Source organism: Monosiga brevicollis, genomic scaffold (genome assembly GCF_000002865.3).
Source record: "Monosiga brevicollis MX1 MONBRscaffold_3 genomic scaffold, whole genome shotgun sequence".
Taxonomy (NCBI): domain Eukaryota; class Choanoflagellata; order Craspedida; family Salpingoecidae; genus Monosiga; species Monosiga brevicollis.
In genome coordinates, this window is record NW_001865040.1 from 2,172,391 (window position 1) to 2,194,737 (window position 22,347).

Below are 22,347 nucleotides of genomic sequence, written 5' to 3' on the forward strand. Positions count from 1 at the left end.
GTTGGTGCTTCCTCCTTCAGATGAGGCAGAAAAATGCCAGTCTCAATCGCGCGGGGTTCTGAAACCAAGGGTGATCGACCTGACCACGGAACAAGTGGCCTGCGAGCCACGAGCCGGACGAGGGGGAGCAGCGAGGGTGAGGGTGGCGCCTGCCGCAGTGGATTCTTGCACTTGCCACATCATCGTCCTGTTTTGATGGTTCTGTCGCCCCACCCGCTTCGTTCGTCCCAATGACCTTGACGCGTGGCTGGCCACGGCTCGTTGTACGTTCCTTTTGAAGTTCTTACACCCTTAGCACGACTTCTTTCGTGCCATCTTTTGTACGTTTTCGTGCTTGCTACTGCCCACCTACAACCCTTTGACGGCGCGGGGTTCCTTACGCACCGGCCTGAGAAGAAGATGCGTGCGGTGTGCCAAGACGCGGACACAAGGTTGCACGCAGGCAAATGTATTGCTTGCGTTTGAATGATGATGTTCATGTGATGTGATGGATTTGGATTTGGATGTGCCTGACTTTTTGATCTATGGTTTTTTTTTTTGGGTTGATGCACCATGTCATGTCGTGCGTTTGATGTGAGGGTCATCGTGCATGGCCGGGCGCCGGGCGCCGGCGTGGGCGCTCTCTGCACCCCAGCCTGCATGCACAAGAAGGTGTCGATGAATAATTATTTCATTTCACGTCCATGGCATGACATTGTAAGGAATTCGTTGAGATGTGTGTCAGTTACGCAGAAATGGCGCAGTTCCCCTTGTCTTGGTGTGTCTGTTGTCAGCTCCGACGTTCGCCCAGACATTCGACCGCTCTCTTCATACGTTGGTTCACAAACGTAGATACAGTTTCCTTACTTCGTGTACGTCCGCTCAATCTCTGCTTCAAGTCGCAGCGTGGTAGTTCAACGACCTTTTTGATTGATTGATAGCCAGATGAGTGTGGAAGTGAGAGACTGAGAAATGACCTTGGTCGAAACGGCAGGCGATGCAGGGTAATGGGGAGAACAAGGCAAACTGCCTCCAACAATGGCTCTCCGACACTGGCCGGTGCTTGGCGCTCGCTCGATGCGACGGCCCAGTTGACCAACCAATAGGTTCTTCACAATGAAATGTCAGAGGCACAGGGCCACAAGGAAAAGACAAAAAAATCAACAGGGCAGCAGGAGGAAACAGCTGATGCTTGCTAGCTGGGGTTGTGCAGGCCTCGCGACAGGGCTCGTGGGGATTGATATGGACTCTAATAAACCCTGTTTACATCATATTAGCCATCAGGTAAAAAGGCTGTGGTCGTGGGCATGGTGTCGTCAACCTGCGAAGGAGAGACAGACAGACAGACAGACAGACAGACAGACACACACACAAAAGCAAATTAGCCAGGCGCATCACAAAAATGGACCCACAGCTGCTTCTGCCTCTTGACATCCATGCCTAGCTCGGATGACCCTTCCCCGCAGACATGAGGTCAAGGCCAAGTATGCAGCAAAAGAGCACGTCAGCTTACGCGTGCTGCATGCCCTTGGCACTGGTGGAGTGGTAATCCACGAGATCAGCCAAAGTAGCATGCTTGACGCCCGGCGCCGCTGTCGCCGTCCACTGGCCATCCGGAGACACGTATACTTTGTTGTGGTACACCTCGTTGTCCACAACCAAGGAAATCACGTAGGCATTCTCCTCAGCAGCACGACGACGCACCAAGAACTTGCCGTTTGTAGCACCCTGCAATAACCGCATCTCCGCGTCCTACATGGCACCGAGTCCTCTGGCTTGTCAGTACCACCAAGTTCGCCCGGTACAGTACAGTCCAGGGCAAGTATTGCGCCAGAGCAAGAGCACAGCTACGAAAAAAGGGGCAAACAACGATGGCCGAAGCAAAGACCTACAGGGCGCTCAATGGGACCGTGGTACCAGCGCTTGCACTGGAAGGGGGTTTCACGCAGAGGATAATTGGCCGAGTCTCGCAAGTACACCAGCAGATCGTGCACCACCGTATGCTGGGGTCATGGAGAGACAGGGGAAACGGGTTGCATCAGTGCCATGGCAAAGTAAAGCACAGCCACGATAAGCCACAGGCCTGCGCCAAAAGCTGTGTGCGGGCAGATGCGAGAGCATCGGCATGCCAGAATAGTGCGGGTGGAGCCAATTGCAGAGAACGGAAAAAAACAAAAAAACAAAAAAAACAAAAACCAAAAACAAAAAAACAAACAGTCACGACGAGTGCCGAGTTCGCTCACCTGGCCAAATTCGCGCCCGGTGATGGTTAAGACCGAGCCTCGGCTTTGCTGCTCAATCAGCAGGTGCTGAATCGAGTGCGCTTCATCCGTGTCAACAAATGAGAGCGCCCAAGCCTTGCGAGGTGGCTTGACACCCTGTGATGAGGCAAACGCCCCGCGATCCCGACACACAGGCAAAAAACCAAAAAAACAGAAACATACCCATGAGCATACCATCAAGGCTTTGCGTAAAGTTCACGATTTGGCTTCATTGCTGACTTGATTCACAAGCAGAAAAAAAAGGAAGCGCGGGACGAGGAAAGAAAGGGCAGGAGTTGCTGTCTACTTGGCAATCACATACCGGCTTGCGCTTGAAGGAGCCACCAAAGCCCAGATCCTTGAGGCGAACAAGAAAGGTGCCCGGCTTAAAACCCGCCTGATGCACGAGGCCCAGTGGCGCGCATTTCACGTACGGCCAGTTGATAAGTGAGCATAGCGAGCCAGATACAACGATCTCAGTCGGATCACAAAGCACACGCACATGCAGGGAGAGAGAGGGGCGGGGGAGCAGTCTTCACGCGCGGCCTAGAGAGGCACGTACCAGGCGCAATTGTGCTTCGGCTTCGCCGCGCGTCCCAGCGTCGCTCACGTAGTCGGGCAGACCGTCCACTCGCGCGTCCAATTGTTGAATGGGTTGCGCCTGCAATCATGACGGAGCCGACGTGAAGGCAAGGGCTAACGAGGCTGTCCCTGTGTTCACGGAGGATCGGGTCACAGCGACGAGGACGCTTTCCCAACGCGCTCACCTGAGCTGGCGCACGGCGCGCGAAGCTTGCCGACTTGAAGCCTCCACGACTGAGCTGGGCCGCTGAATCACCCGACTTGGGACTCGCATTCATCATCAGCGGATTGACGGCTTCCATGCCCTGGCCTTCTGAGAGCTTCAAGTCGGCCTCGGCCATGGCCACTAATAAATCAAACTGGTTCACTTCACCCTGAGTGTTTTTGCGCAAGTGCAGCGCATGAGCGTAGCTTCTGTTCTCATATAGCAAGGCAGGCATCGACTCAAACAATGTATGGGCAAGCACATACAGAGGCGGCCGGGGCTACGATGGGTGATTGGGAAAGGGTCCACGAGCACAGGCGAGTGTCGCGATGATCACCGGCGCGAGAATCAAGTACATGCGTGCATACACACACACACACAGACGGGAGAAAAACACTGGATCAGCGATCGGTTCTGCGCCACGGTGAGTAATCAAGGGGCAACAATATCTTACGTCCTGAAGGCTCGCACTGTCAAAAATGGAACAAAGCCCGTATGAGCACGAGCCCTGGAAACAGCCAAAAAAGAAAGCGGACTGGGTAGAAGAACGTCAGTGACAAACCTCGATGTACTGGTCCGTCGGCTGTGATGGCTTGATGGTGAACTGAGGCGCCACAACTGTCGAAGATAGGGCAGATGACCAGCAGCCACGACTTTCAGTCTTGATAGAAAAAAAAAAGAAACCACCAAAGAGGTAGAAGCGCGATACAAAGAAGGGGCGTATGGACCAAGGGCCGAAGGGCTGGTCGCATGTGCTGGCAGGGTACGTACTCAGGTCTGGAGGAAAGTCCAGGGGCTCGAGGGGCCAGGGCAGGTCGGTTAGTTCACAAAATTCCTTCTCGAAGCGGTCTAGTCGAGGGATGACGGCACGTTTGCAGATGAGCATTGAGGCAAATAGCACCAGGAGGAGACAGTCGGCAAGGGGTCGCGGATCAATAGGAGAAAGGGCGGGCAGTGGAAACGACAGGAAAACAAAGAGCTTGACCAAACTGAAAAAACACGCACAAAAAAAAACAACAACAACGCCCCCCTCCCCCGCCTCCCACTGAGCCATTGATTCGACTTGAAGGGGATAACCTACCAGGGAGCAGATTGCAAACTACGGGGAGGATACGGCGCTTGTCTGCCGTGTCAAGAAAGTAGCTCAGGTTGGCGATGAGCAGGCCAAGGTCCTGCGAGCCCCATACCCAAACCAGCGATAGTGAGGGCAAAGGAAGTGGGCGTGCTCGAGCGCGAGCAGATCGGCTTGCTGGGGCCATCAGTGCCGGCAAGGGGGCATGAAATCTAGAGCTCAAGGCTTACCCGCGACGTAAGAAACTGAGCGATGGTGTCTTTGACCTGCTCATGCTCCTCGTCGGTGAGGTACTGACGGCAGCGGTGCTGAAACAGCGCAAAAACCCGTTCCTTGTTGGCCATGCTGCCGGTGGGGTTGGAGGATGAAGGGCAGCAACCCAGCTATGCTGCTGTGCTATATGACAAGCCGACCGAGCAACACTGCACGTTAGGGTGGTACTTGAAGAAGAAGAACGAGCACCCGTCTGCGAGCCCCACGCCACACAAGGTTCGTGCCCACCACAGGCACGAGCTGAGGAATCACGAAAGAAGATGGACACACCAAAGCTTTTGGGTTCAAGCTTTGAAAACGGAGTATCGAAGGGGAATACACACAGGTCAAGCGGTGTGGGGAAAAAAAAGCCTGTATGCGTCCCCGTCCGTGCGTCAGGCGAGCATAAGTCAAGGGGGCAACCCGGGGGCGGGGGCAGAGGAAGAGGAAGAAGAAGGAGTTGCGGGCGCCAAGAAGACGAAGGGGCGGCACACCAGCAATCCCACTACCAACACGACACAAGAGAGAGAGAGAGAGAGAGAGAGAGAGAGAGAGAGAGAGAGAGAGAGAGAGAGAGAGAGAGAGAGAGAGAGAGAGAGAGAGAGAGAGAGAAAGCGAGAGAGAGAGGAGTATGAATCGGTCTGGTTGGTTTGAGAAAGAAGAGAAAGAGATTAGTTCGAGAAAGAGGAGAGAGAGAGAGATTTTTTGGTAGGGTGGTGGGAGTTTGATGATTGAGGTGGAGGTTGACTTTCTATCGCCCGGGTCTTGATTGTTATCGATGGAAAACGGGTGAGGGGCACGGGCGAGAATCAAGGGGGATGGGCATGCGCATCGTATGCGAGGCTTTTATGAAGAGAATCAAAAGGCACTTGAACACTACAATTGTGCAGATGGTGAAGAAGGCCCACCTTTCTTGACATTTGGCATCTGCATCTGCTTGCCATTCATCCTGCAGCAGAATAGGATGCTGACCGACCCGACTTGTAGCATCAGCCACAGGGGCGCGAGAAATTCAGACCATGCTCAAAGTTGAATGTTATCAAACTGGGGCCCCGATGTTTATCTTGCCGAGTTGCCATCGCACGGGCAGGCAGACAGCAGCAGCAACACGAGGAAGCGATCAAAGCAGCGATCAGGGCAGGCCAGGGCACGTTGAGCCAACTAGCGAGCTTGAAGGTTGATCTCGGCTTGTGCAGCAATCTCGGCAATACGTTGTGCTCGAATGTGAAGATCCCGCGCATCGTGGACCCATTGCAGCATGTTGCGCCGCACTCTCAGGGGGAAAGCCTCCCAGTTACGCTTAGCACTGGCGCTTGGCTGCAAAGCTACGAGAAGATCAGGAGGTGCCTCACCCCGGCCGACTGCGTGCAGTTCCTCCCATTGTGGCGAGGACAGGGTGGGGGCAAGCGCTTGGGCGACAGCCGGTACCACCTGGTTGGCGTCGAGAAGTTGTTCTAGAATCTGCTGATTGCCAAAGCTCCAACGCGTCTTTGGTGAAATACGTGTAAAGAGGGCACACACTTCGTAGTTTGGTGCCCCGCTTGGCTTGAGGTGGCCCCGAATCCAGCCCCAGCGAAGCCCCGTCTCGGTGAGCGACACCCATGAGGGTCTTGTGGGGTCAGCTTCGGGACCAGTACGCCGCGCAGCCCTCGCTTGGACTCTTGGAAGAATCAGCCAGACGGCGGTGGTTGATGCTGGTGCTTGCGTGAGCCATTCTTCCCATGCCTCAGCAGAGACGGTTGATGCGTGATCGCACGAGCGGGCTCTTGTTTGGAGCACACGCCGTGGTTCCGTGGGCTTGATCTCCGGCTCTGCTCCTGGTACGCTCAGCGCACCAGAAGCAAGCCGAGCAGGAGAGGAGGTAATGCGATCAGCCAGCCGGCGCTTGGGAGCTGGTTCGCTGCCTCGTCTGCTAGCAGGGCTGGCGCGCACAACGACAGGGACCTTGGGTCGATGACTGATGGCGGATGTAGAAGTGGCGTCCATGTCCGAGGACTCGAGATTGGGGAGCGTAGTGGCGCGACCCTTTCTTCTCCGAGTGGGGCGCAGCTGTGCCGGGACTAGCGGCGGAACCGAGGCCATGATCACAATCTGCAGATTCTGTTACCGACGGTGCATGGGGAGGCGCCATCATCATCCGATGAGATGCACGATCGATCGCCGACAGGCGCTTTCATGTTAAGGCAGAAACCGTGATGCGCCTTCACAGCCTCCAGAATCAGGCACTTACCCCACCCACCTATGATGCACCTCACTCCATACACCGATCCGATGTTGAAGCAATCAATCCCCGCCCTTGCTCTAAAGCGATTGCTTCGCGCGATCGACCGATTCAGATGGCGATGTTGCTCCGATCGCCCCACACAGCAAGAAGCAAAAAGGGGCTCTCCTTCTCTCTCGGATCTTTTTGATCCAAACCGTTCTTTTTGCAGGTTTTTGCTGTTCATGCACGCAAAGCTGTTAACACAACAACAAACGTACACAACGCGTATGCACAGCAGTATAGTTTCAACAACAACAACAACAAACAAACAAAAAGAGGAAAAAGAAATCAGGAAATTTTTTCTTTGTAAGGGCCATTTGGCAGCGGAGCGGATACGGATCTTGACGAGGTGCGTTGGGGCTGTGGGGTGGGGTCTGACCGGTGCTGCTTGGAAATTGGCATGAGCATGGCCGGTGGAGGCTTTTTTTTTTCTTGAATTTGCCGCTGCCTTGCAGTCGCCACCGCCCCGAATGCGAAATCTCTTCATGTACATCCATGAATTTGCCTGCAAATTTGGCGGGAAACAAGATTTTGTCGACAATTCGTGCACGGCGTCAAGAGTTGCATTTGTAGCATACACACCCAGTGGCAGACAGACACAACCAACTCCGCCGCTGGTCCTTTTTCTCTTGTTTCTTTTTTTCTTTTCCGGCGTCCTTGCTCAACTGGGTGTACTGTTGGCATCGGCGCACAGGGCATCATGGCAGTCAAGTTGGTCCGCTGTCTGGTTCTTGACGAGATGACGTTGGCGCGAGGTGCCCTGGACGCCATCGATAAAAGCCTGTCTCATGCGCTCGCATTACATGGCATGTGGTCACACGACCAGTGCGCGTGGTCGCTGACCGTCCTTCATTCCAACCATATCGAGGTGCCTCCGGCCACACGTAGAGCAGCAAACGCTCGCAGGGCACAGAGACCGTCAAACCTAATCCCTGAATTGTCGTGGCCATCGCCACATGTGGCATTGCTAGGAGACGTTGCCTCTTCGTTGCCATAACGTGCGCGAGCTTCTTGAGGGCGTTCACAGCGCATGTAGTGAGACTGATTCACGCCCTTTGTCTGCCAGTCTTCCAAGTACGTCCTCACGCTGGGTGTCTTGTCAAAGCTGTACGCTCGAGCCTGCTGATGCATCGCTATACCCATCCAGCGAGTTGGACTCCTGTTCCGCCAACAAGCAGCCCCCTGGAGGCCGCCCTTGCCCGAGCAGACCATCACCTGCAGTCTCTCTCGGAACCGGTGGCAAAGTCTGTTCCTGGTGTGCGGGGACACGCAAGAGCCGTTCCTTAACCCGTCACGCCATTCTCACCACACCTGCACCTTACCCATCTGTGCGAAAATTGTCAAGATCTTGCCTACTACTCGCCGGTTCACCAACCACTCTGTCAATGGCCGCCCTAGAGAGCCTCGAAGCCCTGTACGCGCCTCGCCTAGCATATGACACGGGCTGAACAGGCGCACGTACTGACAGGCATGTGGATGTTGGTGTCATTGCTTCTTAGCTTTGACCATGCCCATGCATGCTTTATCCACTCCGACTCGGACCAGGAAGACGCGGATCAGGTGCTGTCTCATGCTGTCTTACTGACCACCAACAACCTCCCTCCGGGTATGACCGCTTGTCGACTTGAATGGCCAGGTACCTCTGGTCCCACTGTACACCACAGTCGCCGTTCCATCCTAGGTCCATCTGACAGCAAGGGCTGGCTCATGTAATAGATCCTGTGGCCATGTCGGCCATGGTCATGGAGCATCTACGCCATCAACTCCCCCTTCGCTCACTCAGCATGCTGCTGGGCACGGTGCGCCTTCAAGTGGAAGCCCTACAACCCGTACGTGGCCTGCTTGTATGTCAAAGCCGGGTGTCATGATGGCATCGTGTCCCAAAGTCAGCCGATGCAATATGCCTGCCCTTTCGCACCGAGCGAGTATAGGTGCTGGAGCCCGCACACGCATTGCCCGGAGAATGCGCAAGCGACTACAAGGTATGATGTACTTGGATTGTGGAGCAAGAAGTGTGGGCTTAGTGCAGAGCATTACGGGTCACTGTGCCTCGCAACTGAATCTGGACTTTTGTCCAGGCGGGAGCCACTCGGCGCAGCAAAGGCCGTTTACCCGAATGCTTTGTCGGGCATGGCAGTGATGCCTTGCACAAGGGCAATTGGACCCTCTTTGCCATTGAGCGGTGCCGCTTCGTGGACGTGTCCGTGGTACGTGCAACCCCCTCCCACGCCTTTTGCTCAGACATGCCTGGATCACGAACCGCCAAAGCATAACTGCTGACATGCGGCGCGGCTGGGTACAGATGTTTGGCCAGCCTTGGCTACTTTTGCCCACCTCCGACGTCAACTTGAATTTTGAGGACATGGATGAGCAGCATCATCTATTTTGCGCCCTGGCCGCGCAGCTGGACCGGGAGGTAGCGTTCGCGATGGCAAAGGTGGCCGAGACATATGGGTTTGTCCTGGGTAGAGACGCATCCAATCACGCCGTGAGTTTGCGGGCTTAGGACGAGTATCTGATCCTGGCAAGTCAGCATGATGACCGAGCGCCTCGTGCGCTGTACGTATTGGCTGGTGTGGTGGACGATGGCATGCATCAGCTCCTGCTCAAGGCCGTTGCAGGACAGGAGCTCGTGCTCTCCAGTGCACATGCTGGTGCCAGTGTACAAGACTTGGCCTTCACTGCCACCCATCGCGTCGACGATGCCTTGGCACGGGTATGCCACCGCCCCGTCCTTATTTTTGGGTCTTGAATGCGGGGTGGGATCTTTGCGTGGGCCTCGGTGTGCTCTGCTTGAAAACAGGGCTCAGCGTGTGGCGTGTGTGCGTTCGCGGGGACATGGGTTGATTTTCCGATTAGCTTCGAGTGCGCAAGATCTTCAACCCCCTGCTCCATCCATTAAACCTGACGGCACAGATTCAAGTCGCAGCCATGCGTCAGACTGATCGAGGTCAGCCCATGGGCGGAGTCTCGTGCTGTACCTTCAAATCTCGAAAATTGTAAAATCTCCCCGGCTTCTGGCTCCTGAAATAGGTCTTTCCAGCAAGCGCCCTGTATCAGCCACAATCTCTGCCACGGCAGCCACCCCTGCTGCCGGCTCAAGCAAGCGTGCTGTACGTGGCAGCCGATCAGCGCGCAAAACGCGCTTGGAGCTGATCTCAGAATCGCCCGCTGAGTAGCTGTTGGAGGTGTCGCAATGTCAGATGTTTTGAGGATGATGGTGATGGATGATGAGAATTTGGCGCGCAACATAAAACCGCTCCAAGCCATTTGAATGCTGTGTAGTGTCCATGTGACTGCCCCGTCCAAACAACACACGGCAGTGGCGAGTCCAGGAAGGGAGCGACGTGAGAAGGATATTTTTGTTGAGCTGTATGCTGTCAGCCAAGGCAGTCAACCGATTTGGCGTTGTACGAGTCGAAGGAAAAAAAAAGGAAGCGCGTGCGCAGGTGACGCAGGCGAAGCGCAGGCAAAGCGAGCAAACGAAACACGAGCCATCCTGCTGACCGCCAAACATGGCGGAGGGCAAGCGCTCAGCGGCTAGTCTGGCCGGTACGTGCTGCGGTCAACTCTCCCTATCTCTCTCTCTCTCTCTCTCTCTCTCTCTCTCTCTCTCTCTCTCTCTCTCTCTCTCTCTGACCTTTGAAAGGAGCATGCGTTTTGCGCCTGCATGTGGCGGCGGCCGCAGCCCACGTCTCAACTGCTGCGGCCTGGTGCTCCTCGCCTCTCTGCCCGCGTTAGCTCTGGGCGTGACCGTGATGGACCAGCGCGAGGTTGAGGCCAACGTTTCGGCTGAGATGGATCGCATGGCAGAACTTGACCGCCTGCACCGTTCTCGCGAACAGCTGGCGCAAACTTTGGCGGTAGGTTCTCGGCTCCAGTTGGCCTGGCTCGAGCAGCTGGACTCAGGATGAATGCCCAGCACCCATGCGTTCTCGCACCTCATCTTACGGTGGCTGATGGGAGGTCAGGCGTGTGAAGATTCGACCCGACAGGTTCGCCTCCAACTTCAGCTTGCAGAACAGCAGCTCAAGGTGGGTGCCGACCTGGTCAATCACAGTGTGCCAAGCATAAGCGCTCGATCACCTCAAACTGTACCGCGGGCGCCTGCAGGCTGCCAAGGTCGGGGCTCTACACAAGGCAGCGCGAGAGCGAAGTGTTGAGCTCAAAGAAACTTTGGCAGCCATCGAGTCTGAACGCGCCGAGACGGCCCGGGACATGATGGACGTCAAGAAGCAGCTTTCACGCCTCGAAGGTCCGTGGGGAAGATGCTGCCGCTCCTGTGCCTGTGCCCACATGTCTGTGTAACCACGCGGTTGTTGTGCACCCTTGACGCTGCGTCTTCCCTTCTCAGGCGCCGAAGCCATGATTCACGGCAAGCGGGCTCGCCTCATGAGCTCGGATGATCTGCAAGTGTCAGATGACTATAGTACGCCACCACATGCCTTTGCTCGTCTACACCTATCTGGTCTCCTAAGCTCATGATGGATGCTTGGGTGCCGCTGGCCTCCGGTCAATCGGCGGGACTGTCCTGACAGAGCGTCAATTTTTAACGCGGGAGGGAAAGCGCGAACAGCGGCTGCGATACATGCAACAAGCACATCAAGCAAAGGTGGGTATTTTTGACCCACAATGGATCGGCTGGTGTTGTACAAATGCACGAAACAGCAAAAACAAATAAAAGCCGGGCAACCATCTCAATGCGTCTCTCTTGGGTCCTGTACATTGTGTCAACAGGCTCGGAGTCACGTCAAAGGCAAAGTTGTGGCGCGACGGGCTGGTCACAAACCCCTTCCTTCGCACCGTGAGGCGTATCGTCTTCGTGCAGCCATGGCCACGGAGCAAGCCGGAACTGCCGCACCCGAACCAGCCAGCACCCCCACGCCGCAGGCTATGCCAGACAAAGCTCCAACATCCAAGCGTAAAACCAGCGAGAATGCTCGGCGCAGGCCCAGCGCTGTTCAAAATCCAACCCATTTGTCACCACGTGACTCGTTGGCTCTTGTCGAGTCCAATGTTGCGGCACCGCTGATGAGCAATGCAGCGATGGCGCCATCCAAGACAACACCTGACGCGGTGATATGTGTCACTGAGGGGTGTCGCAACCGAGCTGCCGAGGAAGCAGATGGGTATTGTTCGCGATGCTATGGGTTCCTCATGCGTGGAGAGGCACCTGTGGCTGCGCGCCGTCGAGCTGCGCCGCGCACAGTCATGGCAGATGCAAGCGCAGAAGATGATGATGAGGTGATTGAACTTGGACCAGATGAGGACACGTTTTCGGTGGATAGCAGTGATAACGTTCACATCACAGAGCCAGAAGACAGCTGGAATCCTGAGGATGAGGGCCGTCATCTCACGGTGCGTGGGTCTAGGTGCTGCTCGGATGCGCACAGCTACCCAGCGATGGGTGTCGTACACAACGAAAAGGTCCACCTAGTTTAACAAAGCCGGGGCCTTTCTGTTCGTGCCAGGCATGTCGAGATCCTCATATGAACAATGTGCTTTGCAGGCTGCGAGCGCCAATCTGGGCGAATCTAGCGAGGATGAAACGGACGCGCTCAAGGGTAGCTCATCTGCTGAGGACGGCGAAGAAGAGCGTCAAGAGCTACTGGCCGAGCAGGCTGATCTCCTGGGCACAGCTGCTGCCCCCGATCTCAAAGCTCCCAAGGCAAGGCGGGCTCAGTATTTGCTTGTGGAGGGTTTCCGTTTTCTTTGTTGACAAGGCACATTGTGTAGGCGCTCCACGATGATGGTGCTATCAAAAATTACACGCGGCGCCTCGAAGTGTGGCGGCGCTGGCTGAGCACACAAACGGGCGCCGAGTTGGCCGACAATGTTCTTTTGGACGGTCCGTTGTCTCGCGTGCTACGCAAGGACATGGGCGTGCCTGTCCTTTCCCCCCACTGTGGTATTTTGTGGACGACACTCGGCTCATCTTTGGTGATGTCGGATATGTCCTGTTGCTGCTGTGATTGCCAGATGAACGACTGGTGGAGCAAAAGTGGTCAGTACAGTCGGCGGTTGGCACAAAGTCATCACAATGAGCATGCCTGCACAAAGGCTCGTTGGTGCTATTGCAGTGCATAATTTGCTTCTGTTCTCTCATGCGCTCTTTTGTTGCTCAGGTTTTCTGTTGAGTCATATGATGAGGCCCCGGTCCAGCTTCAAGAGAACATTTATTGCCCAGCGTTTTTGTGGAATCGGTATCGCCGGCGCATGCCTCGGGCTTGCTCTTGTTTATTTTATGCGTTGTCACCGCGCGCACACGCGTGTTGCTCCATCAAGGCACACCTTATTTGTACCGTCGTGGTGCACTTGCTTGACCATAGGCTGTATGAGTACCAGCAGACATGCTTGAAGTGGATGGCACAATTACATTGTCAGGAGGCGGGTGGCATCTTGGCTGACGAGATGGGCTTGGGCAAGGTCGGAGTTTGGTTCTCAGCCACTTTCTGATCGTCGAGTGTATCGGCATGATTCCCTCACACTATCGTTGTTGTTGGCGTGGTGTCTTTCCTTGAACGCTGACGGAAATATTGTGCCCCGATAATAGACGATCCAAATCATTGCCTATCTGGCAGCCGTCCAATTTGGTCGTCCTGATGGCATTGGGGTTGAGTGGCTGGCGCGCGCCAAACCAACACGTCAACACATGTCCAGCACATGTTGCGGAGCCATTCTCATTGTTTGCCCTGCAACCGTCGTGCACCAGTGGGTGGCCGAATTTCATCGCTGGTGAGAGGAACTCTGATTAGCTCGTCTCTGCAAGGCGTCACTTTTGCCGAGCTCGAAAACGTTGGCAGCAGCGTGTGCCGCTTACCGCTTGGCTGGGTTGTGCATATCGCTTTAGGTGGCCATTATTCCGTGTTGCTGCCTTGCATTCAAGTGGTCAGTCTGTCCTCATGCCACGATTTTCTCCAACTTCTTCTGTTTTTTCAGAACCTGGGTCGTAGAGATGTCACGAAGAACGGCTTTTCACATGTTTTCTCACCACATATCGGGATCACCTGCTGTATGCACGTGGCTTTTCTTGCGCTTCTTCCCCCAGGCACTTACGAGGGCCAGCGTTCATTGATCGACGTGATTGCTCGCGCGGGCCCGGGAAATGTTTTAATCACGACCTATTCACAGCTGCGCGTGCAGCAGAGCAAGCTGCAGCGTCACAACTGGCACTATTTCATCATGGACGAGGGACACCGGGTTAGTCGCTCCACCCACACCGCGTCCTCAACTTGGCGAGTTCTTAGACCTGACACACCCGTGTTCGTTCGGCTTTAGATTCGCAATCCGGACGCAGGTCAAACCTTGGCGGCCAAGCTCGTGCCCACACCCCACCGGTATGTTTCACCACTATGCTTGTTGCTCTTTGAGATTTGTTTTGAGATTTTTCTCACAGCCCGGAAATTTGCGGGTCTTGTCGATGGTCGGCCGAGCCAGGTTTATCTTGACAGGCTCTCCCATTCAGAACAATTTGAGGGAGCTCTGGTCCTTGTTTGATTTTGTGTTTCCTGGGCGACTCAGTGATTTACCCACCTTTGAACTGGAAATCAACCAGCCCATCCAGCGAGGATCATTCTCCAATGCTACTTCGGCACAGGTACGTTAAGTGGGTGTTCTTTACTCAGCACGCTCGCAATGACTACCACAGCGCGTCCCCTCTCATGGCTGCACTGCACTACAGGTGGAGGCGGCCTACAAGTGTACTTGTGCCCTGCGAGATACCATCAAGCCCTACTTGCTCGCACGCACCAAGGACGAAGTTCAGGCTCAGATTTGTCTTCCTGACCGAGACGAGCAGGTAGCCACGCAACGCTGCAACACCCCTGAAGATGAAGGACCGCGCCTTCTTTCAGTCTCCCAACCCGGCAAGGACCACCACTCACAGCAATTGTCGCTTAGGTGCTGTTTTGCAAGCTCACCGAGGAACAGAAGGAACTCTATCAGGGGTTTCTGCGGTCGCGAGACGTCAGCGAAATTTTGCATGGCGAGGGTAGCATTCTGCCTGGCATCGACGTGCTGAAGAAGGTTCGTCAATAAAAGGGGGCTGCGCGTGTCTGCTGCCGTGTCAAGGGGTTATTCAGCACTCCATACCATGCTATGACAACGGCATATGACTTGCAAACCTTGGCCCGATTTCTTTTTCCTATGGGTTTAGGTGTGCAATCATCCTGACCTTGCCACGGCCATCTGTGAGCCGCCGGATTACAGCAATCCTGATGTGAGTCTACTATCTCGTTTGCTGAGGCTTTTTGGTCGTGTTCAGAATCATGGTATTTTGTTTGGGGGGTTTTTTTTTTGCTTGATGCTTCTGCACTGGCAGGTACCCCTACCGTGGCAACGGAGTGGCAAAATGATGGTTTTGCGAGAGCTACTCCGTGCATGGCACCAGAATGGCAATCGGTTTGTCTTCGCTTGGTTTCTGTTTGTTTGCCAGATCAGGTCGGTAGGAGGGGTGTCAAGCTTCATGATTCACTTGGATGGAGAATAGAGTTTTGATCTTTTGCCAAACGCGCCAAATGCTCAATTTAATTGAGGATTTTGTTGTTGCGGAGGGCTATACACACCTGAGGTACGAATCAAGGTTCGAGAGGCGTTGCTTAGCTTCAACAAGGGCTCAACTCATTTATGTGCTCAATGATTTGCAGGATGGATGGCATGACTTCTATCAAACGAAGGCAGCCGCTCATTGCACAATTCAACAGCAACCCCAGTATCTTTACGTTTGTGTTGACCACGCGAGTGGGCGGGCTGGGTGTCAACTTGACAGGCGCCGATCGAGTAGTCATCTTTGATCCCGACTGGAATCCCTCTACTGATGTGCAGGTATATTTGTGCATACGTGTGTGTGTGTGTGTGTGTGTGTGTGTGTGTGTGTGTGTGTGTGATTGCATCGGTGAAAATCTTGCCACTTGGAGGCTGCGATGCCTGTGCTACGTTCAATTTGTTGGGTTCCTAATTGTGCTTGCTGATCTTGAGTAGGCGCGCGAGCGTGCATGGCGCATTGGGCAATCGCGTGCTGTTGCAGTATATCGCCTTTTGTGCGCTGGCACCATTGAGGAGAAGATCTACCATCGACAGGTCGGTGCATGTATCTTAGACAAACGAAACTACTCGTGTGACGAATATGCGAAATGCCAGCTCACACAAAGCCGGGAGATGCCTGGCCTGGAGCATACGGGGCAACACTGTCGCGTGTGAAGCCTGGCAACTTCACTTCGTCTCCTGACTTTTGAATTGATTTCTCCATCTAGGTATTCAAGCAGCTGTTGAGTAACAAGGTCTTGAAGGATCCACGGCAGCGTCGCTTCTTCAAGTCCAATGATCTCTATGAACTCTTCACCCTGGTCAGTCTTGTTTGATTCAAGTTGCTGCCTTTCCTTTGCACGATCTCTATTTTGGCTTTGTACCCTAGAGGATTGGTTCTGGTGGATTTGATTATGGCGTGCAGGGAAGCGATGATGCCGATATCACGGAGACAGGGCAACTCTTTGAGGAGGCAGTACACCAACCTCAGGGCTCGTCTGCCAATGGCAAGGGTTCATCGAAACGCAATAAAAAGGCTGCTGCAACCGCATCCACATCGACTGCCACGGTGGACGGGGCAGATTTGTCCCAAGTGGTGAGTCTCATGAGCAGGGTGTCTGACTGACGCTTTTGCTGCTGCTGTTGCTCTCTGGCACGATCCGCGAGCTGGCCTCATGCCTCATGTGTTATATGGAGCGCAGGCTCGGGTGGATGCAGGGGCAACGGGTGAGGCAACAACTCTGTCCGAAGGCGATCAAATTCACCCACGAGCCCGCGATGATCGTGTTTTGGATGCGCTGCTGCATACTTCTGGTGAGCCTAGCACTCTTTATTGGTACCAAATATCATACGCATGTACACGCGTGTGAGCCTGCTTCTTTTTTCCTTTTTTGGGCTCAGTGATGAATGGCTCGCTTCTAGGCATTCACAGCGCATTACGCCACGATAAGGTGGTCGATTCCGGGGCCACTGAAACGATTCTAGTTGACCGTCACGTGAGTTTTATTGCGTGTTGTCAGAGAAAGCTTTTGTGCAGTGCGGGTATTCTCATAAATTGTGCTAATTGTCCCGGTCGATTGGATGACCGTGTTCTCAGGCACACGAGCAAGCTCGGCGTGCAGCGGATATTCTACGCAAAGCGGCTGCTGAAGCACAACAACAAACTCGGTTCGCTTTTTTGCCTTCCTCCCGGCCGGTGTGAAGCCTTTGTGGGCTCGCTTTGGTCTCACACGTAATCAAACGACTTGACTTGTGTTATCCTGCTTGATAGCGCATTTGGCCTGACTTGGACTGGCCGCTCTGGAGGCCAGAGCAATCCACGTTTTGGCAGCGTCACAGCGGTGGGTGCCCCCCTCGCTCTATGTGTTTGCTCCATGTGGGGTGGGTGGAGACTGGTCGTGCATTTGAGCTCCAACTGATCGTCGGGCGGCGCTGGGCCTGTGTCTGCAGGGCTCGCACCAAGGCAAAGCTGCAACTGGGAGTGCCTCCCTTTTGCAGGATCTGCGCTCTCGCAATGAAGGTACAGGTGGATCTGGCACCGTCTTTGCATTTGTTGGTCATGGGCTAGCCCATTCTTACTGCCACCTTTCCTCTCAGGCACCGTTCGTTCTCTGAATGGCAACATCATTGCTGAGAGCTCGACTCGCACGGCCGTTTCTCTGATGAACGATCTGCGCAACTTTGTGCGAAGCAAGGGCGGTTCTGTGACGACTTCCACGCTCATCAACAAGTTTGCCAAGAATTTGCCAGACCGCAAATCGGGCCTGCTCAAGTTTGTGCTCCGGGAGCTCTGTCGTGAGGAGATTCGTGGTGCGTTGAAAGCGCGCCTGCACCACACGTTGAACGCGTGAGTACCGCAGTCGAAGTGGACACCACGCTTCTCATGGATAGCCATCTGCGTGTTCGTCCGCCATCATCCATAGGACGTTCGGGAGGCAATCTGTGGCATCTGCGCGACGCGTACAAAACGGATGGACCGTTGGATTTAACAAGTGTTTTCCCTCCCGAGTCGGCGGCTGCATCTCGAGCAGATCAAAGTTTGCTCTAGTCGCACCAACCAAGGGGCACTGTCCACTTGATGCCGGACTGCGTTTATTTATTTGTCATGCAAGTCAATTTGAAAGTCAAGGCACCGCTTTTGCGAGTCACTTGCAACGTCAACAAAGCGTTCAAGGCAGCCTCTTTTTCGTCACACTTGCAAATTTCATGTCTGGAAGGCAAATATTGTAGGGATGCAGGCAGGTCATGGTGGTGGGAGTAGGCGGGACGAATAACAAAGCAAGCTGGCATTCAAGAAAGCATGGGCAGCTCAAATATTTGCACAAGCGTTCTACGCCAGCTGCTCGTGGGGGTAGGCCCAGCGGAAGATGGAGCCCGAGGCGGTAACGCTGACGATATACCGCTGGAAGGGGTCCACGGCCGCGGCGGTGATGTTGTCGCTATGTCCTTGGCCGATGTGTGTCAGTTCGCCTTCATTGTAGGAAAAGACCTTGAGCAGGCGGTCGTCGCCTCCGACGACAAAATGCAGGCCATCGGACGATATATCCAGGGCATTGAGCGCCGCTGTCGAGGTCTCGATTTCGCGAATCAGCGAGCCATCAAAAGCCTCCCAGTAATGAGCCTACGGAAGCGATCAAGTCAAGGGGGTGTCAGCTGAAGCGGAAGGTGCAGGAGCGAGGCCACACTACACGCCACAAACAGGTTTCGATCACCGCGAATCAAGGGCAGGGAGGATACCTTGCGGTCTGAGCCGACGGTTAGGAGCTGCACTTCCTCTGGGTGATAGCGCACTTGGGCAAAGGAAGTGCTGGCAAAGAGAACTTGGTTTCGCACAAAGCGCTGCAAATCCCAGACAATGCAAGAGCCATCGGCCGAGGCAGAGACGCATTCCGAGTCGTCTTGGCGGATGCGAATGTCCCGGACGGCTGATTTGTGTTCCTTCATGGTCTCAATGAGAGTCTGAGTGGATGGACCCACGCGCCACAAGCGAACCTGGACGGTGAAGCCGCACCAAAAATGACACAGAACGAGGCCAGACACAAGACAGGCGCGTGAAAGGAAGGCAGTCATGCGCGTGCAAGCGACGCTCGAGAAGTGGGGTACTACGCAGGGCAAGCAAGAAGAATGCACCACATACTTGGCCATCGCCACCACCCGAAACAACCATGGCACTGTTGTGAGTTATCGCCAATGCGGTGACGCCCTTATTGTGAGCGTTGTTGATCTCAAATTGTAGCTTGCCAGTCTCGGGACCAAACGCTCGGATCTTGCCATCCGTCCTACACGCGCAAGTCAACAGAATTGAGGGGCAGTGTTGTGGAAAGTATACAAAAGGCAAATGAGGCTCAGGTACTAACCAGCCGGAGATGATTTGAGCGCCATCGGCGCGGATGGCAGTGGTTGTGCAGGTCACGCCTGGCACTTCAATCTTCTTGAGCTGCTTGCCGGTCGGGGTGTGCCAAATGCGGATCGAGTTGTTGGAGCAGGTAACAAAGATCTCGCTGCTCTCCGAGGGAAATTCAACGTCATTGATGCCCGAAGGATCGCAAATGACGCGTGGCTGAACTGACAGATCGGCCAAGTTGAGCCTGGGAAGTTGGCGTGTTTGATGAGAACATTGAGACGGAGGGGACGAAAAAGGGCGCGGGAGAAAAAAGTCGGCCAATGCTTACTCAAAGATGTCGCAGCCTTGTGTGCCAACAAAGCATTTCTTGCCTTGCAGAGCAATGGAAGAGATGCCATCGGCCAGCTACTCCGATAAAATTTTGATGCAGTCAGCATGGGGGCGAAGAGAAATTTTTCAAAGACATGAAGACAGGCAAGATGCCAGTGTCAAACCTTGGTGGATTTGACAACTTTGAAAGTGTCAGTGGTCAAAACGGCCAAAGTACCATCTCCGGCACCAATAAGCATGTGGCCTGTGTGATTCAAGGCCAGACGGGGGTGAGATTCGACAGAGTGAAGGCGAGCCATCGACCACGGGGTTCGCACCATCATCAAGGAACACCATAGTCTGGACGCCAAGGGAGAACTTGGTTTTTTCTGGACCAATGTTTTTGAGCACGCGGTGCTCGATATTGATCTAAGGTAAGCGTCAAGCTGGTAGGGTCAGGCTGGCGCAGGCATCTGCTAGAGAGGCAGGCAGCACAAGGTGCGGGTAGACTCACGCTGATAACGTCACCACGCTCAGAGCAGCAGTAGGCCATTTGGTCCGAGTCGGAGATGAGGACCGAGTTGAAAACGGTGCGAAGGGTGCGAAGGGCACAGTTGGCCGGGTTGAGTGCTAGCGTGTGAGGATGCACATCCCAGACGCGGATTGTTTGATGGCCCGCTGACACAAAGGTCAGGTCAGAAGAATTGCAAAAGGCCACACTCTTGGCATGCCCCCCAGCCGTGTCACTGGTGGGGCGACCCGCGACAGCCTAAATTGTCAAGCGATGCCGTGCACGTGCAAGAGGAGAAACGGGGTTTCATCAAGTGAAAGGTGGATGATGGCGAGGATTGAAACAACAAAGCAGGAGCTAGCATCAGGCGCGCCAGGCAGCAGAAAAAGATCATTGCGCCGAGCAAGGCAGCGAAAAAGATCATTCCCTTTCGTCACAGGTGGCTGGCTATATCTGACCTTGCCAGTTTGCAGATCCCAGAGGGCGAGCGAGCCATCGTCAATGCCACCCAGGGTCAGTAGGAAGCGCTCCGTGGGGGAGAAGGCAAGGTCAATGACCTCAACCTATGCACACGGGTGCGCCAGTGAGCTTGGGCCGAAGGATTAAACCAAACTCGGGCCTGGCGTGACATTGCAAGTGAAAAGAAAAAGTAAGAACCGAAACATACCTGATGGAGGCTTAGGGTGTGAACACGGGTTCGGGTCTCAAAATCCCAGACAATGACATCCGCCTTGTAACCAGGATGGGTCACTTGGCCTGACGCGATGTAACGGCCTGACTTGCTGACGGCAAGGCAGGATACATGATCGGTATGTCCTTGCAAAAACTGTTCATGCAAACAAAAGGTGCAGCGCAAGGTTGAGACAAGTGCTGTGAGGTGGCCAGCAGAGGCGGGCAAGCCTGGACTTGATTTGATATGAGCGACATACCGTCTGCTCGGCAGCATCGCCAACCGCCTCAACAACAACAGTGCAGCCTGCGGTCAGTCAGACGATTTATGGGTGAGGGCCGGCCAGTGGAGCAGCCTTAAGGGGCAAACAGCTGAGGTTTGGGCGAGGCTGTCGGCGACAGATCGGATGGCTCTGGGTCGGAGCACGGCTCAGTACGTACCGAGGGGGTAGATCAGGAAATTGCCTGATGGGTGCAGCTTGAGGCCTTCGTGGATCTTGCCTGCCAAGAGTCCCGGGAGCGAGGCCAACGAAGGAGAGAGTGAGGGGTAGAGCGCCATCAAATGAAAAGCAGGTGCGCGAGGATGGAGAGCAGCGAGCTGCTGCCCGGCTCAGCTCGGCCGAGCCTGGTTGCTTGGAGCTGTGAGCTGGCCTCTGAGCCTGCCGGGGCAGTGGCAACCGGTCTCGATCGAGCAGGCCACGTACCGCCAAAGCCGGTAGTTCCGATAAGCTGGAGCTCGGCAGCCATCTTGGCGATTGAGATTCAAGCAGCGCCACAGGCACACGCCGGACTAGAGGAAACGGAGCTGAGGAGCGGGCCGGAGGAGGCGAGAGCGGCTGTCGGCTTGTCGGGCGCTTCCGGGGTTGTCAAGGAAATGCAGTTGTGTATTGAAACGGAAGAGTTTTAATATCAAAATTAATTGGTGAAATAGGAACTACGCTCAGCGTAAGGGCTGTGTCACAAAATTCTGACATTTCGAGCTGACATCAGAGAGGAGAGAGGGAGAGAGAACATCATCACCTCCTCAAAAGACTCGTTGAGGGGCGGGGGAGGGGAGAGGTCGTCCAACGGACGCATCGCGGGGAATGATCGGCAACGGCCCTCTGCGGGTGCTAGCAGTAGTCGGGTTCCTGGCCCATGTTGGTATCCCATTCATCATCGCACAGCTGACCATTTTTGCTGAAAAAGGTGATTTTTCCGGACTTTCGACCTTGGCCAGTGCGTTCATCATAGCAGAGACACTCCTGCAGGGCCACGGTGTTGGAGTGGGTTAGTTGTACGGGGAGGCATGTCACGTCAAAAGAGCGGTGCGCGCTGGAAGATGGGCTTGGGGCAGGCATGCTTACGTTGTAAGGTGGGGAGTAGATGTGCAGGCTGACGGCCCGCTTGGTGTGTGATGGGTTGATCACGCGATGCATGCCAAGGTCATCTGCAGTGCAGACCATGCCGTACATGAGAGGCGAGGAAAGGGTGTGCAGGAGACGAGGTGAGCGCACTCGAAAAAAAAAAAGAGCAGAGAGCGAGCCACAAGAGCAGGCAGCGGGCTGAAATGCAAGGACGCACCGTTGATGTAAATGTTGTCATTCTCACTGGCGCGAGCTTCCGCTTGAATATCCAACGGCTGGCCCTCCTGGGTGCAGGGCGGTTATGAGCATAATGGAGCGACGACCACGGCAAAGTCAAAGACTAGAGCAAGAGAGCATGTGGTACCTGGACAGCTTCGGGCTTTTCAAAAAGTTGTTCAATCAGCGCGCCATCAAGGATCTTCATGAAACAGTGCGAGCCTGCATGGCTGTGAATGGAGCTGATGGGCCAGCACGCATGCGGGTGTACGCGAGGAGGGTGAGCGTGCTGTGCTAATGATGCCGGGGAGGGGG

The 22,347-nt window shown here is 54.8% G+C and overlaps 6 protein-coding genes across 6 annotated transcripts in view; 3 read left to right on the forward strand and 3 right to left on the reverse strand.

The window, feature by feature from the left end:
- Nucleotides 1-5,512: 5,512 nt before the first annotated feature.
- On the reverse strand, nucleotides 5,513-6,433 carry MONBRDRAFT_6032 (uncharacterized protein; the record flags this gene model as incomplete). Its single annotated transcript, XM_001743459.1, has 1 exon — nucleotides 5,513-6,433. The coding sequence occupies one exon, from the start codon at nucleotides 6,431-6,433 to the stop codon at nucleotides 5,513-5,515; it is 921 nt and encodes a 306-aa protein (XP_001743511.1).
- Nucleotides 6,434-8,048: 1,615 nt separating this feature from the next.
- MONBRDRAFT_23165 (uncharacterized protein) lies at nucleotides 8,049-9,793 on the forward strand (the record flags this gene model as incomplete). Its single annotated transcript, XM_001743137.1, has 8 exons — nucleotides 8,049-8,220; nucleotides 8,331-8,443; nucleotides 8,546-8,596; nucleotides 8,693-8,821; nucleotides 8,917-9,030; nucleotides 9,121-9,330; nucleotides 9,474-9,564; nucleotides 9,648-9,793. 8 exons carry the CDS (start codon nucleotides 8,049-8,051, stop codon nucleotides 9,791-9,793), a joined length of 1,026 nt encoding a protein of 341 aa, XP_001743189.1.
- A 3,835-nt stretch (nucleotides 9,794-13,628) lies between these two features.
- Nucleotides 13,629-14,220, forward strand: MONBRDRAFT_14626 (uncharacterized protein; the record flags this gene model as incomplete). The annotated part of the gene is made up of 3 exons (XM_001743138.1): nucleotides 13,629-13,814; nucleotides 13,893-13,951; nucleotides 14,052-14,220. 3 exons carry the CDS (start codon nucleotides 13,629-13,631, stop codon nucleotides 14,218-14,220), a joined length of 414 nt encoding a protein of 137 aa, XP_001743190.1.
- A 1,010-nt stretch (nucleotides 14,221-15,230) lies between these two features.
- On the forward strand, nucleotides 15,231-15,692 carry MONBRDRAFT_3344 (uncharacterized protein; the record flags this gene model as incomplete). The annotated part of the gene is made up of 2 exons (XM_001743139.1): nucleotides 15,231-15,437; nucleotides 15,594-15,692. Coding segments are annotated over 2 exons (306 nt in total), but the record flags the coding sequence as incomplete, so codon positions are not given.
- A 2,275-nt stretch (nucleotides 15,693-17,967) lies between these two features.
- MONBRDRAFT_17788 (uncharacterized protein) lies at nucleotides 17,968-21,029 on the reverse strand (the record flags this gene model as incomplete). Its single annotated transcript, XM_001743460.1, has 12 exons — nucleotides 17,968-18,258; nucleotides 18,375-18,629; nucleotides 18,775-18,916; nucleotides 18,995-19,225; nucleotides 19,310-19,386; nucleotides 19,476-19,555; nucleotides 19,629-19,719; nucleotides 19,805-20,059; nucleotides 20,260-20,364; nucleotides 20,469-20,627; nucleotides 20,731-20,777; nucleotides 20,912-21,029. The coding sequence occupies 12 exons, from the start codon at nucleotides 21,027-21,029 to the stop codon at nucleotides 17,968-17,970; spliced, it is 1,851 nt and encodes a 616-aa protein (XP_001743512.1).
- Nucleotides 21,030-21,375: 346 nt separating this feature from the next.
- The window catches only part of MONBRDRAFT_31344 (uncharacterized protein), a gene marked incomplete at its 5' end in the record, with an annotated part of 1,682 nt that continues 710 nt past the window's right edge, over nucleotides 21,376-22,347 (reverse strand). Inside the window, 3 exons of the mRNA XM_001743461.1 lie at nucleotides 21,376-21,899; nucleotides 22,034-22,100; nucleotides 22,181-22,274. Of these exons, the coding sequence (XP_001743513.1) occupies nucleotides 21,583-21,899; nucleotides 22,034-22,100; nucleotides 22,181-22,274 (478 nt within the window). The 3' untranslated portion in view covers nucleotides 21,376-21,582. The remainder of the gene's footprint in view (nucleotides 21,900-22,033; nucleotides 22,101-22,180; nucleotides 22,275-22,347) is intronic.